This window comes from Fringilla coelebs, assembly GCF_963513975.1.
Source record: "Fringilla coelebs genome assembly, chromosome: 27".
Classification (NCBI taxonomy): domain Eukaryota; kingdom Metazoa; phylum Chordata; class Aves; order Passeriformes; family Fringillidae; genus Fringilla; species Fringilla coelebs.
Genome location: NC_140053.1, coordinates 499,994 through 512,214, shown reverse-complemented (window position 1 = coordinate 512,214; position 12,221 = coordinate 499,994). Strand labels below are relative to the sequence as shown.

At 68.1% G+C, this 12,221-nt stretch overlaps 2 protein-coding genes across 2 annotated transcripts; one reads left to right on the top strand and one right to left on the bottom strand.

Moving 5' to 3' along the window:
- Positions 1 to 1,858: 1,858 nt before the first annotated feature.
- Positions 1,859 to 2,989, top strand: PRR15L (proline rich 15 like). Its single transcript, XM_084222436.1, has one exon. It carries the CDS (start codon positions 1,965 to 1,967, stop codon positions 2,262 to 2,264), a length of 300 nt encoding a protein of 99 aa, XP_084078562.1. The 5' UTR covers positions 1,859 to 1,964; the 3' UTR covers positions 2,265 to 2,989.
- Positions 2,990 to 3,986: 997 nt separating this feature from the next.
- Positions 3,987 to 11,644, bottom strand: PNPO (pyridoxamine 5'-phosphate oxidase). Its single transcript, XM_084222145.1, has 7 exons — positions 11,568 to 11,644; positions 10,557 to 10,681; positions 9,044 to 9,143; positions 6,671 to 6,724; positions 5,780 to 5,908; positions 4,847 to 4,917; positions 3,987 to 4,768 (listed from the first exon to the last, which is right to left on the bottom strand). Exons 1-7 carry the CDS (start codon positions 11,610 to 11,612, stop codon positions 4,603 to 4,605), a joined length of 690 nt encoding a protein of 229 aa, XP_084078271.1. The 5' UTR covers positions 11,613 to 11,644; the 3' UTR covers positions 3,987 to 4,602.
- Positions 11,645 to 12,221: the final 577 nt, after the last annotated feature.

The following is a 12,221-nucleotide window of genomic DNA, read 5'->3' as shown; positions in this document are numbered from 1 at the left end:
ATCCCCCCGAGCCGTCCCGCGGGATCCCGGGGAGGCTCCCGGGCAGATCCCGAACCCTTTCGGGGATCCCGGGATGCTCCCGAGGAGATCCCGAACCCCGCGGGATCCCCGGGAGGCTCCTGGGCAGACCCCAAACCCTGAGCAGATCCCAAACCCTGTAGGATCCCCAGCATCCCCCAGAGCAGATCCCGAACCCCGCGGGATCCCCGGGAGGCTCCCGGGCAGATCCCAAACCCCGAACAGATCCCGAACCCCGCGGGATCCCCAGGAGGCTCCCGGGCAGACCCCGAACCCTTTCGGGGATCCCCAGCCTCCCCCAGAGCCGATCCCAGATCCCTTGGGATCCCCTGGGAGCCCCAGCAGAGAGCTGGGATCCCCCTGGCGCCCCCAAGAACCTCCCCGAAAGGAGCCCCAGTCCCTTGGGGACCCCGGGAGGGGCCCTGGAGCAGCCCCCGGTGCCCGACCCCCGCGCCACCGGGCCGCCGCCACCGGGGCCTCGGGGCCACCGTGAACCGAGCGCTGCCACGGCCGGCCCGCGGCGGTGACCGCACCGAGAGCCACCCGCGGCCACCCGGGGCCGCTCAGGGCCACCCAGAGCCACCCGGAGCCACCCCGGGCCACCCGGAGCCACCCAGAGCCACCCCGGGCCACCCGGGCCACCCGGAGCCACCCCGGGCCACCGTCCCGGGACTGGCACCGCTCCCCGTCATGAATATTCACCGTGCCTGGCCCGGCCCCGCTGTTTGCTCCGGCGGGAGGGGTTTGGGAGCGGGTTCACCTTGACGGGAACACCGGGACGGCGGCAGGTGAGCGGCACCTGCCCGCGCTGCCCCCCCGGGACACCCCGGGACTCCCCGGGACACCCCCGAGACACCAGGGGACACCCCCGAGACACCCCGGGACACGCCGGGACACCCCGGGACACCCCAGGGACACTCCGCGACTCCCCGGGACACCCCCGGGACACCCCGGGACACCCCCGGGACACCGCCGGGACACGCCGGGACACCCCCGGGACGCCCCCGGGACACCCCGGGACATCCCCGGGACTCGCCGGGACACCCCGGGACACCGCCGGGACACCCCCGGGACACCCCCGGGACTCGCCGGGACACCCCCGGGACACCCCCGGGACACCGCCGGGACATCCCCGGGACACCCCGGGACACCCCGGGACACCCCGGGACACCCCCGGGACCACCGGTCGCAGCAGGAGCAGGTACCGGGGTGCGGTGTCCGGGCTGGGGATGGGATGTGGGACCCCCGGGACACTCCGGGGACACTCCGGGGACAGCCGGGGACGGTCCCAGCTGGCCCTGGCACGGGGAGGGGGCGCTGGGGTCACCGGGGCCGCCAGCGGGGGGGCGGCCGCAGTCCCGGCGCCCCCGGCCGCACGTCGCAGAGGGAAAAGGCGGTTTTATCCCCAAAGCGGCACCGGGGAGGGGCCGCTGGCAGCTGAGCGGGGACAGGGACGGGGACGGGGCGGGGGACACGGGGACACCGGGCCGGGCTGGCCCTCGGGCCCCGGGAATCCCCTCCGCGCCCGCGGCTCGGGAGCCGCCCGCCCTCGGGTCCTGCCCCGGGGCCGCGCTCGGCTCCGGAGCCTCCCCGGAACCTCCCCCGGCCCCTCCGGCGGGACCGGCGGCACCGGCGAGCCCCGAGCCCGCGGCGGGGCAGGCGGGGACCCCCGGCAGCGCCCCCGGTGCCACCGGCGCCCCGGTTCCTGTTCCTGTTTGCTCCCCGCGCTCCTCCCGCCACACGTGGCTGATAAGGGCAGCTCCCGCCGGCCTCTCCCCGGGTTCCCTCCGGCGTTCCCGAGCCGCGGAACGCCCGCCCCGGCCCGGTGCCCCGGGAGATCCCGCGGGGAGGAAGCGCCGCGGGGCCGATGCGGCTGCGGGAGGGCGGCCCCGGGGAGGGCGGCGGGAGCTGCGGGAGGGAGCCCGAGCCGCGGGTGCCGTTCCAGGATGGCCGACGGGCACGGCTGGTGGAAGCTGACGTTCCTGCGGAGGCGCCGGGCAGCGCCCGCGGTGCTCTACGAGAGCCCCGAGGGGCCCGCGGCGCCCGGCGGGGACGGCGCGGACGGCACCGGGCCCGAGGGGACCCCCGGCCTCGCCGCCCGCCTGGAGAAGATCGTGGACAAGAGCACCAAGGGCAAACACGTCAAGGTCTCGCACTCCGGGCGCTTCAAGGAGAAGAAGAAAGTGAGGGCGACGCTGGCCGAGCATCCCAACCTGTGCGGGGCCGGCGAGCGCGACGAGAAGTGACCGGGCGGGGTGTCGGGGACCGGAGAGGACTCGGGATGGAATTTACCGGCGGGATAACCCGTGAGCCGCGGGACTGGCCCCGGGCAGGGCGCGGACTGCCCGGCGCGGACCGGTTCCTACCGGGATGAGGACGCTCCGCCGCGGCCCGCCCGGCTCGGCCCCGATCCCGTTCCCGGTCCCGGCCTCCCGTCATTTCTGGGGCCGAGCCCCGCTCGTGTCCCAACCCCGACGGGCTGCAGAGCCGCCGATGGCGCGTCCTTGCCGAGTCTGCCCCGAGGGGGGATGCGACACTTCCCTGTCCCGAGGGAGCGACCCCGCGGGACCGATCCCAGCGCGGGGACCGGGAATCGCCGCCCGGAGGAGCCGCATTTCCCCGGGGATCCCTGCCCGGAGGAGCCGCGTTTCCCCGGGGGATCCCTGCCCGGAGGAGCCGCATTCCCCGGGGATCGCTGCCCGGAGGAGCCGCATTCCCGCGGGGATCCCTGCCCGGAGGAGCCGCATTCCCCGGGGATCGCTGCCCGGAGGAGCCGCATTCCCCCGGGGATCCCTGCCCGGAGGAGCCGCGTTTCCCCGGGGATCTCTGCCCGGAGGAGCCGCGTTCCCGCGAGGATCCCTGCCCGGAGGATCCGCGTTCCCGCGGGGATCCCTGCCCGGAGGAGCCGCGTTTCCCCGGGGATCGCTGGAAGCGGGGATCCCACCCCGCGGGCCGGGATGCTGGAAGCGCTCGCGCCTGCTGCTAATTAACTGTGGTTAATAAACCGAGCCTGGGAGCGGAGACAGCTCCGGGAGAGCTCCGCGGATCCCTGGATCCAGCCCGGAAGGCTCCGGATCCCCGCGGGGCGCGGCGGGGAGCGGGGCCGTGCCGGGAATCCCTGAGCCGGCGCAGGAGGAGGAAGCAGAGGCGCAGCCGGGAGCGCCCCGCGGATCCCGAAACCCGGCACGGAAGGGTGGGAAAGCTCGGGATCCCTCTGGGATCCCTCCGGGAGCCATCCCGGGAATCCCTGACCCCCGGGAATGGGGGCGCTCGGGGCCGGCCGGAGCCCGGGGAGCCCTCCCAGCTCCGTGACCCCGCGGGGACCGGGACGATCCCGGATCCACCATCCCGGCTCCGCAGGGCGCGGCTGCTCCCGAGCTCCGCGGCTCCAGCCCCTCCCGGCTCCGCCGGAGGGTGCCAAGGGCCGAGCCCAGCCCCGGTTTCCCGGTTTCCCGGTTTCCCGGGGCCGGTGCCAGCTCCCCCGGGGCCGCGCCCGCCCTGGCTCCGTGCGCTCGCAGCCCGTTCCCCGTCGCACCGGGATCCCGGACCGTGTCCTGGGAACGGGAGGAGCCCCTCGGGGTCCCTTCAGCCCCTCCCCTGGAATTGGGGACAGCTCTGCGCCCCTTCCTGCGACACCACCCTGTCCCCTCCTGTCCCTCCCAAGGGACGGCCACAGCCGGCAGCGTCCAGAGCCACTCGGGGGCTGTGACAGCGGCACAAAGGGGGTGACAACCCCGCGGCCACCGTGCCCGCATGCCAGGGCTGCCCTGTCACCCCCGGGACGGGCGCGATCCCGCTCCGGGACAGCAAAGACGGAACCGGGGCCGGTTTGGGGGCCGGTCCCAGCCAGGGCCGGGTCCAGGGCCGGGATTCGCGGCTGTCCCGGGCCAGCCCGGCCCGGCCTGGCTGAACATTAACCCGGCACTCACCCGGCACTCACCCGGCCCCTCCACATAAATCCTGATTTATTCTCGTCCAGCAGCTGGGGGAGGGGACGGGCCGAGGGCCCCGGGACAGGTCACGACAGCGGCGACACGATTGGAGTTCATTAAAGAGCGGCAGTAATGAGCGGTAATTGAGCACATTCCACGATTCCAGCTCAAACACGGAGAGAGAGGTGGCGGTGCTGGGACAGGGACGGGGACGGGGACGGGGACAGGGACGGGGACAGGGACGGGGATGGGACAGGGACAGGGACGGGGACGGGGACGGGGACAGGGGGGGCACTGGGGTCACAGGCAGACCCTGCACGATCATTAACACGATTAATTAACCACAGGGAGCGGCTGCAGACGGATTTGGGGACGCACCGCGGGGAGGGCAGCTCTGAAGGCATTCCCCAGCACACGGCGAGGGACAGGGACAGGGATGGGGACAGGGACGGGGACAGGGAGAGGCACAGGGGGGTCACTGGGCTCACAGCCGGACCCTGCACGATCATTAACACGATTAATTAACCACCGGGGCTGGTTGCAGACGGGGCCAGGGCAGCTCCGGAGCCATCCCCGGCACGCAGCGAGGGACAGGGCGGGGACACCTGGGGACATTCCCTGGGGACATCCGGCGGCGGCAGCGGCCGCGGGCTCAGGGCGCGAGGCGCTCGTAGACCCAGTCGCCGTGGCCCCGGTGCGTCATGGCCCCGAGCGGCGCCGCGCGGTCCCGGAGCCGCCGGAACACGATCCGGTCGTGCAGCCGGTTCGATTGGCCCTGCCAGAACTCCACCACCTCCGGCTCCACCAGGTAGGCGCCCCTGCAGGGGACAGCCGGGCTCAGGGGGGCTCCGGGGGGCTCCGGGGGGCTCCGGGGGGCTCAGCCCCCCCACTCTCACCAGTAGTCCGGCCTGGGCACGGGCTTGTCCCGGTACAGCTCCTCCAGCTCCGCGTTCCTCTTCCACAGGTACTGCGGGGGGAACGGGGAACGGGGTGAGGGGACCCCAGAGGGAACGGGGGTGAGGGGACCCCAGAGGGAACGGGGGTGAGGGGACCCCAGAGGGAACGGGGAGTGAGGGGAGTGAGGGGACCCCAGAGGGAACGGGGGTGAGGGGACCCCAGAGGGAACGGGGGTGAGGGGACCCCAGAGGGAACGGGGGGTGAGGGGACCCCAGAGGGAACGGGGGTGAGGGGAGTGAGGGGACCCCAGAGGGAACGGGGGTGAGGGGACCCCAAAGGGAACGGGGCACTGAGGGGAGTGAGGGGACCCCAGAGGGAACGGGGGTGAGGGGACCCCAGAGGGAACGGGGGTGAGGGGACCCCAAAGGGAACGGGGGTGAGGGGACCCCAGAGGGAACGGGGGGTGAGGGGAGCCCAGAGGGAACGGGGGGTGAGGGGAGTGAGGGGACCCCAGAGGGAACGGGGTCCCACAGGGAACAGGATCTCAAAGGGAATGGGGATCCCATAGGGAATGGGGATCCCACAGGGAATGGGGAGTGAGGGGATCCCAAAGGGAACAGGATCCCACAGGGAACGGGGATCCCAAAGGCAATGGGGATTGGGGGTATCCCACAGGGAACAGGATCTCAAAGGGAATGGGGATCCCAGAGGGAATGGGGACCCCACAGGGAACAAGGAGCGAGGGGGTCCCACAGCCGATCCCAAAAGGAACAGGGCCCTGAGGGGGTCCCACAGCCGATCAATCCCACAGGGAATGGGGCCCTGAGGGGATCCCCCAGCCGATCCCCCAGCCGATCCCAAAGGAACAGGGCCCTGAGGGGTCCCCCAGCCGATCCCCGGGGCTCGGGCAGCCGGTCCCGCCCCGGGCTCACCTCCCGGTCGGGGATGACCGAGCTCTGCCGGCTGACCAGGGCCCCGATCTGGCTGCCCCGGGGCCGGGACTGGAAGTAGCGCTCGGCTTCCTCCTCGGGCAGGCGCCGCACCGAGCCCTCGATGCGCACCTGGGGGCAGCACGGAGCCCTCAGTGCACACCTGGGGGCAGTACAGAGCCCCAAACCCACACCTGGGGGCAGCACGGAGCCCTCAGTGCGCACCTGGGGGCAGCACCGAGCCCCAAACCCACACCTGGGGGCAGCACGGAGCCCCAAACCCACACCTGGGGGCAGCACCGAGCCCCAAACCCACACCTGGGGGCAGCACGGAGCCCCAAACCCACACCTGGGGGCAGCACGGAGCCCTCACTGCACACCTGGGCCAACCCCAAACCCTCACCTGGGCCAGCCCCGAGCCCTGGATCCACACCTGGGCCAACCCCAAACCCTCACCTGGGCCAGCCCCGAGCCCTGGATCCACACCTGGGCCAGCCCCAAACCCTCACCTGGGCCAGCCCCGAGCCCTGGATCCACACCTGGGCCGGCCCCAAACCCTCACCTGGGCCAGCCCCGAGCCCTGGATCCACACCTGGGCCGGCCCCAAACCCTCACCTGGGCCAGCCCCGTGTCCCCAGCCCTCACCGGGGCCACCACAGCTCCCGGGGGCTCCCGAGCACGGAACCGCCCCGTTCCCCGGTGCCGGGACCCCCCGGCGCCCCCCAGTGCCCCCAGCCCCATTCCCCGGTGCCCCCAGCCCCATTCCCCGGTGCCCCCAGCCCCATTCCCCGGTGCCCCCCGGTGCCCCCAGCCCCATTCCCCGGTGCCCCCAGCCCCATTCCCCGGTGCCCCCAGCCCCACTCCCCGGTGCCCCCAGCCCCACTCCCCCCTCACCTGGCGGCAGAGCGGCTCCCAGTAGAAGACGAGCGAGGCGAAGGGGTTGGAGTCCTGCGGGGAGAGCCGGGGCTGCGGCGGGACCGGGGCAGCGCCGCCCTCACCGGGGCTCCTTACCGGGCTTTACCGGGGCTCCTTACCGGGGTTGATTTATCAGAGTTTATTTATTGGGTTTATTATCGGGATTTATTTATTTGGATTCATTTGTCAGGATTTATTTATTGGGATTTTTCAGGGTTGATTTTTTGGGGTGTCCCAGGGTTTTTGGTGTCCCTGGGTGTCCCTGGGTGCTGTGGGTCCCTCACCAGCCCCAGGGATTTAGGATTTCTCAGGGTGGATTTCTTGGGATTTCTCAGCATTTCCCAGGTTTCTGCTCCCGGGGGTCTCACCAGTCCCAGGAATTTGGGATTTCTCAGGATTGCTTTATCAGGATTTTTTGGGGTTTCTCAGGGTTGATTTTTTGGGATCTCCCAGGGTTGATTTCTCAGGATTTTTTGGGATTTCTCAGGATTTATCTATCAGGGTTTTTTGGGCTATCTCAGGGTTGGTTTTTGGGGTTTCCCAGGTTTATCCATCCCGGGCTCTCACCAGCTCTCGTAGTTGGTGATTTTTTGGGATTTCTCAGGGGGATTTTTTGGGGTTTCTCAGGATTTATCTATCAGGGTTTTTTGGGCTATCTCAGGGTTGGTTTTTGGGGTTTCCCAGGTTTATCCATCCCAGGTCTCACCAGCTCACGGCCCTTCCTGCTCTCGTAGTTGGTGATTTCTCAGGATTTTTTGGGGTTTCTCAGGGTTGATTTTTGGGCTATCTCAGGGTTGATTTTTGGGGTTTCCCAGGGTTGATTTTTGGGCTATCTCAGGGTTGATTTTTGGGCTATCTCAGGGTTGATTTTTGGGCTATCCCAGGGTTGATTTTTGGGCTATCCCAGGGTTGATTTTGGGGGTTTCCCAGGGTTGATTTTTGGGGTTTCCCAGGGTTGATTTTTGGGGTTTCCCAGGTTTATCCATCCCAGGGGGTCTCACCAGCTCACGGCCCTTCCTGCTCTCGTAGTTGGTGATTTCTCAGGATTTTTTGGGGTTTCTCAGGATTTATCTATCAGGGTTTTTTGGGCTATCTCAGGGTTGGTTTTTGGGGTTTCCCAGGGTTGGTTTTTGGGGTTTCCCAGGTTTATCCATCCCAGCTCTCACCAGCTCACGGCCCTTCCTGCTCTTGTAGTTGGTGATTTCTCAGGATTTTTTGGGATTTCTCAGGATTTATCTATCAGGGTTTTTTGGGATCTCTCAGGGTTGGTTTTTGGGGTTTCCCAGGGTTGGTTTTTGGGGTTTCCCAGGTTTATCCATCCCAGGGGGTCTCACCAGCTCACGGCCCTTCCTGCTCTCGTAGTTGGTGATTTCTCAGGATTTTTTGGGATTTCTCAGGATTTTTTTGGGATTTCTCAGGATTTATCTATCAGGATTTCTTGGGATTTCCCAGGTTTATCCATCCCAGGGGGTCTCACCAGCTCGTGGCCCTTCCTGCTCTCGTAGTTGGTGATTTCTCAGGATTTTTTGGGGTTTCTCAGGGGGATTTTTTGGGATTTCTCAGGATTTTTTGGGGTTTCTCAGGATTTATCTATCAGGGGTTTTTGGGCTATCTCAGGGTTGGTTTTTGGGGTTTCCCAGGTTTATCCATCCCAGCTCTCACCAGCTCTCGGCCCTTCCTGCTCTCGTAGTTGGTGATTTCTCAGGATTTTTTGGGATTTCTCAGGATTTTTTGGGGTTTCTCAGGATTTATCTATCAGGGGTTTTTGGGCTATCTCAGGGTTGATTTTTGGGGTTTCCCAGGGTTGGTTTTTGGGGTTTCCCAGGTTTATCCATCCCAGGTCTCACCAGCTCACGGCCCTTCCTGCTCTCGTAGTTGGTGATTTCTCAGGATTTTTTGGGGTTTCTCAGGATTTATCTATCAGGATTTTTTGGGGTTTCTCAGGGTTGGTTTTTGGGGTTTCCCAGGTTTATCCATCCCGGGGGTCTCACCAGCTCTCGTAGTTGGTGATTTTTTGGGATTTCTCAGGGTTGGTTTTTTGGGGTTTCTCAGGATTTATCTATCAGGGTTTTTTGGGGTTTCTCAGGATTTATCTATCAGGGTTTTTTGGGCTATCTCAGGGTTGATTTTTGGGGTTTCCCAGGTTTATCCATCCCAGTCTCACCAGCTCTCGGCCCTTCCTGCTCTCGTAGTTGGTGATTTCTCAGAATTTTTTGGGGTTTCTCAGGATTTATCTATCAGGGTTTTTTGGGGTTTCCCAGGGTTGGTTTTTGGGGTTTCCCAGGGTTGATTTTTGGGGTTTCCCAGGGTTGGTTTTTGGGGTTTCCCAGGTTTATCCATCCCAGGTCTCACCAGCTCACGGCCCTTCCTGCTCTCGTAGTTGGTGAAGAAGCGCAGCCCCTCCGGGCCCAGCCCCTTCAGCAGCACCATCCGCGCCGAGGGCCGCCCGTCCCTGGGGACAGCACCGGGACAGCGTCACCGGGGGGCACCTGGGTCACCTGGGCCACCCGGGGTCACCTGGGTCACCCCTGGGGTCACCTGGGTCACCCGGGGGTCACCTGGGTCACCTGGGCCACCTGGGCCACCCTGGGGTCACCTGGGTCACCCCGGGGGTCACCTGGGTCACCTGCGCCACCTGGGTCACCCCAGGGTCACCTGGGTCACCTGGGCCACTCTGGGGTCACCTGGGTCACCCCGGGGGTCACCTGGGTCACCCGGGTCACCTGGGCCACCTGGGTCACCTGGGTCATCCCTGTGTGTCACCTGGGGTCACCTGGGTCACCTGGGTCACCTGGATCACCTGGGTCACCTGGGTCACCCGGGTCACCTGGGTCACCTGGGTCACCTGGGTCACCCGGGTCACCTGGGGGTCACCTGGGCCACCTAGGTCACCCGGGGGTCACCTGGGTCACCCTGGGGGTCACCTGGGTCACCTGGGTCACCTGGATCACCCGGGGGTCACCTGGGTCACCTGTGTCATCCCTGTGTGTCACCTGGGTCACCCACTGTGTGTTATCTGGGTCACCTGTGTCACCTCAGTGTCACCCCTGTGCCACCCCAGGGCCACCTGTCTCACCTGTGCCACCCCCTGTGTGTCTCCCCAGTCTCCCCTCCGCTGTCCCTGGTGTACCCCACTGTCCCCCTGTCCCCCCGCTGTGCCCCTGTCCCCCCGCTGTGCCCCTGTCCCCACACTGTCCGTCTGTCCCCCCATCCTGCTGCCCCTCTGTCCCGCTATCCCCCTGTCCCCACGCTGTCCCGCTGTCCCCCCGCTGTCCCCCCGCTGTCCGTCTGTCCCCCCATCCTGCTGCCCCTCTGTCCCGCTATCCCCCTGTCCCCACGCTGTCCCGCTGTCCCCCCGCTGTCCCCCCGCTGTCCGTCTGTCTCCCTGTCCCCCCGCTGTCCCTCTGTCCCGCTGTCCGTCTGTCCCCCTGTCCCCGCGCTGTCCCCCTGTCCCCCCACTGTCCGTCTGTCCCCGCGCTGTCCCGCTGTCCCCGCGCTGTCCGTCTGTCCCGCTGTCCCCGCGCTGTCCCGCTGTCCCCCCGCTGTCCGTCTGTCCCCCCGTCCCTCTGTCCCTCTGTCCCCCCGCTGTCCCCCTGTCCCCGCGCTGTCCCCCTGTCCCTCTGTCCCGCTGTCCCCCTGTCCCCGCGCTGTCCCCCTGCTGTCCCCCTGTCCCTCTGTCCCGCTGTCCCCCCTCTGTCCCCCTGCTGTCCCTCTGTCCCGCTGTCCCCCCTCTGTCCCCCTGCTGTCCCACTGTCCCCCCGCTGTCCCCGCGCTGTCCCCCCGTCCCTCTGTCCTGCTTTCCCCCTGTCCCCCCGCTGTCCCCGCTGTCCCGCTGTCCCCGCGCTGTCCGTCTGTCCGCAGTCACCGCGAGCACGTGGCCAGGCACATGGCGTTGGGCTCGGCGATCTCGGGGCAGCGCAGCGCGTCCTGCAGCCAGGCCCGGAACTGCTCCAGGGGCTCGGGGGACACCAGGTGGCACTCCCGGAACGCCTGCGGACACCGGGGGGGTCAGGGACACCGGGGGGGGTCAGGGACACCGGGGGACACCGGGTGGCACTCCCGGAACGCCTGGGGACACCGGGGGGGTCAGGGACACCGGGGACACCGGGGGGGGGTCAGGGACACCGGGGGGGGTCAGGGACACCGGGGGCACCGGGGGCACTCCCGGAACGCCTGGGGACACCGGGGGGGTCAGGGACACCGGGGGGGGGGGGGTCAGGGACACCGGGGGGGACACCGGGGGTCAGGGACACCGGGGGACACCAGGTGGCACTCCCGGAACGCCTGGGGACACCGGGGGGGTCACCGGGGGTCAGGGACACCGGGGGGCACTCCCGGAACGCCTGGGGACACCGGGGGACACCGGGGGGGGGGCCCCCGGTGTCCTCCCCGCTCCCCCCTGCCCCCCGGAATCCCCCGGTCCCCCCGGTGCCCCCCGGTGTCCCCCCTGTCCCCCGGTGTCCCCCCGGTCCCTCCGGTCCCCCCGGTGCCTCCCGGTGTCCCCGGTGCCCCGGTCGCACCTCCCCCTCCCCCCGGTCCCTCCGGTCCCCCCGGTGTCCCCCCTGCCCCCCGGTGTCCCCGGTGCCCCCCGGTGTCCCGGTCGCACCTCCCCCTCCCCCCTGTCCCCCGGTCCCCCCGGTGTCTCCCGGTCCCCCCGGTGTCCCCCGGTGTTCCCCCTGCCCCCCGGTGTCCCCCCGGTCCCCCCGGTGTCCCGGTCGCACCTCCCCCTCCCCCCGGTCCCCCCGGTCCCCCCGGTCCCCCCGGTCCCTCCGGTGTCCCCGGTCCCCGGTCGCACCTCCCCCCGGTCCCCCCGGTGTCCCCCCGGTGTCCCCCCTGTCCCCCGGTGCCCCCCGGTCCCCCCGGTCCCCGGTCGCACCTCCCCCTCCCCCCGGTAGCCTTTCCGCAGCTGCTCCAGCTCCATCGCGGCCGCGCGGAGCCCCCACCGCTCCGGGGGCGTGGCTGCCTTTAGCCACGCCCCATTCGACGCAGCCAATAGAAAGCGGCAGAGCGCGCGCGCCTCCTTAGGAGCTGGCTGGCCATTGGAGGAGGTGGAAGGGGCGGGGCCACAAGACCCGGAAGTAGTGGCTGGGTACGGACGGGTACGGGGGCTCTTAAAGGGGCCGCGACCGCGGGAGGGGACACGGGGGGACAGGGGGGACACGGGGGGACAGCGGGGACACAGGGGGACACAGGGGGATACGGGGGGACACACGGGGACCCCTCACCTGGGCAGGGATCGGATCCTGGGCAGGACAGGGCTCCCTTCCCTTCCCGTTCAGAGTCCCCATAAATGACATTTCTGGTTAATTTAAACACTCAGAGTCCCCATAAATGGCATTTCTGTTTAATTTAAACGCTGGACTCTCCATAAATGGCATTTCAGTTGAATTTAACCACACGGAACAGACTCCATAAACGGCATTTCAGTTTAATTCAAACACTCAGACTCTCCATAAACGCATTTCAGTTTAATTCAAACACTCAGACTCTCCATAAACGCATTTCAGTTTAATTCAAACACTCAGACTCT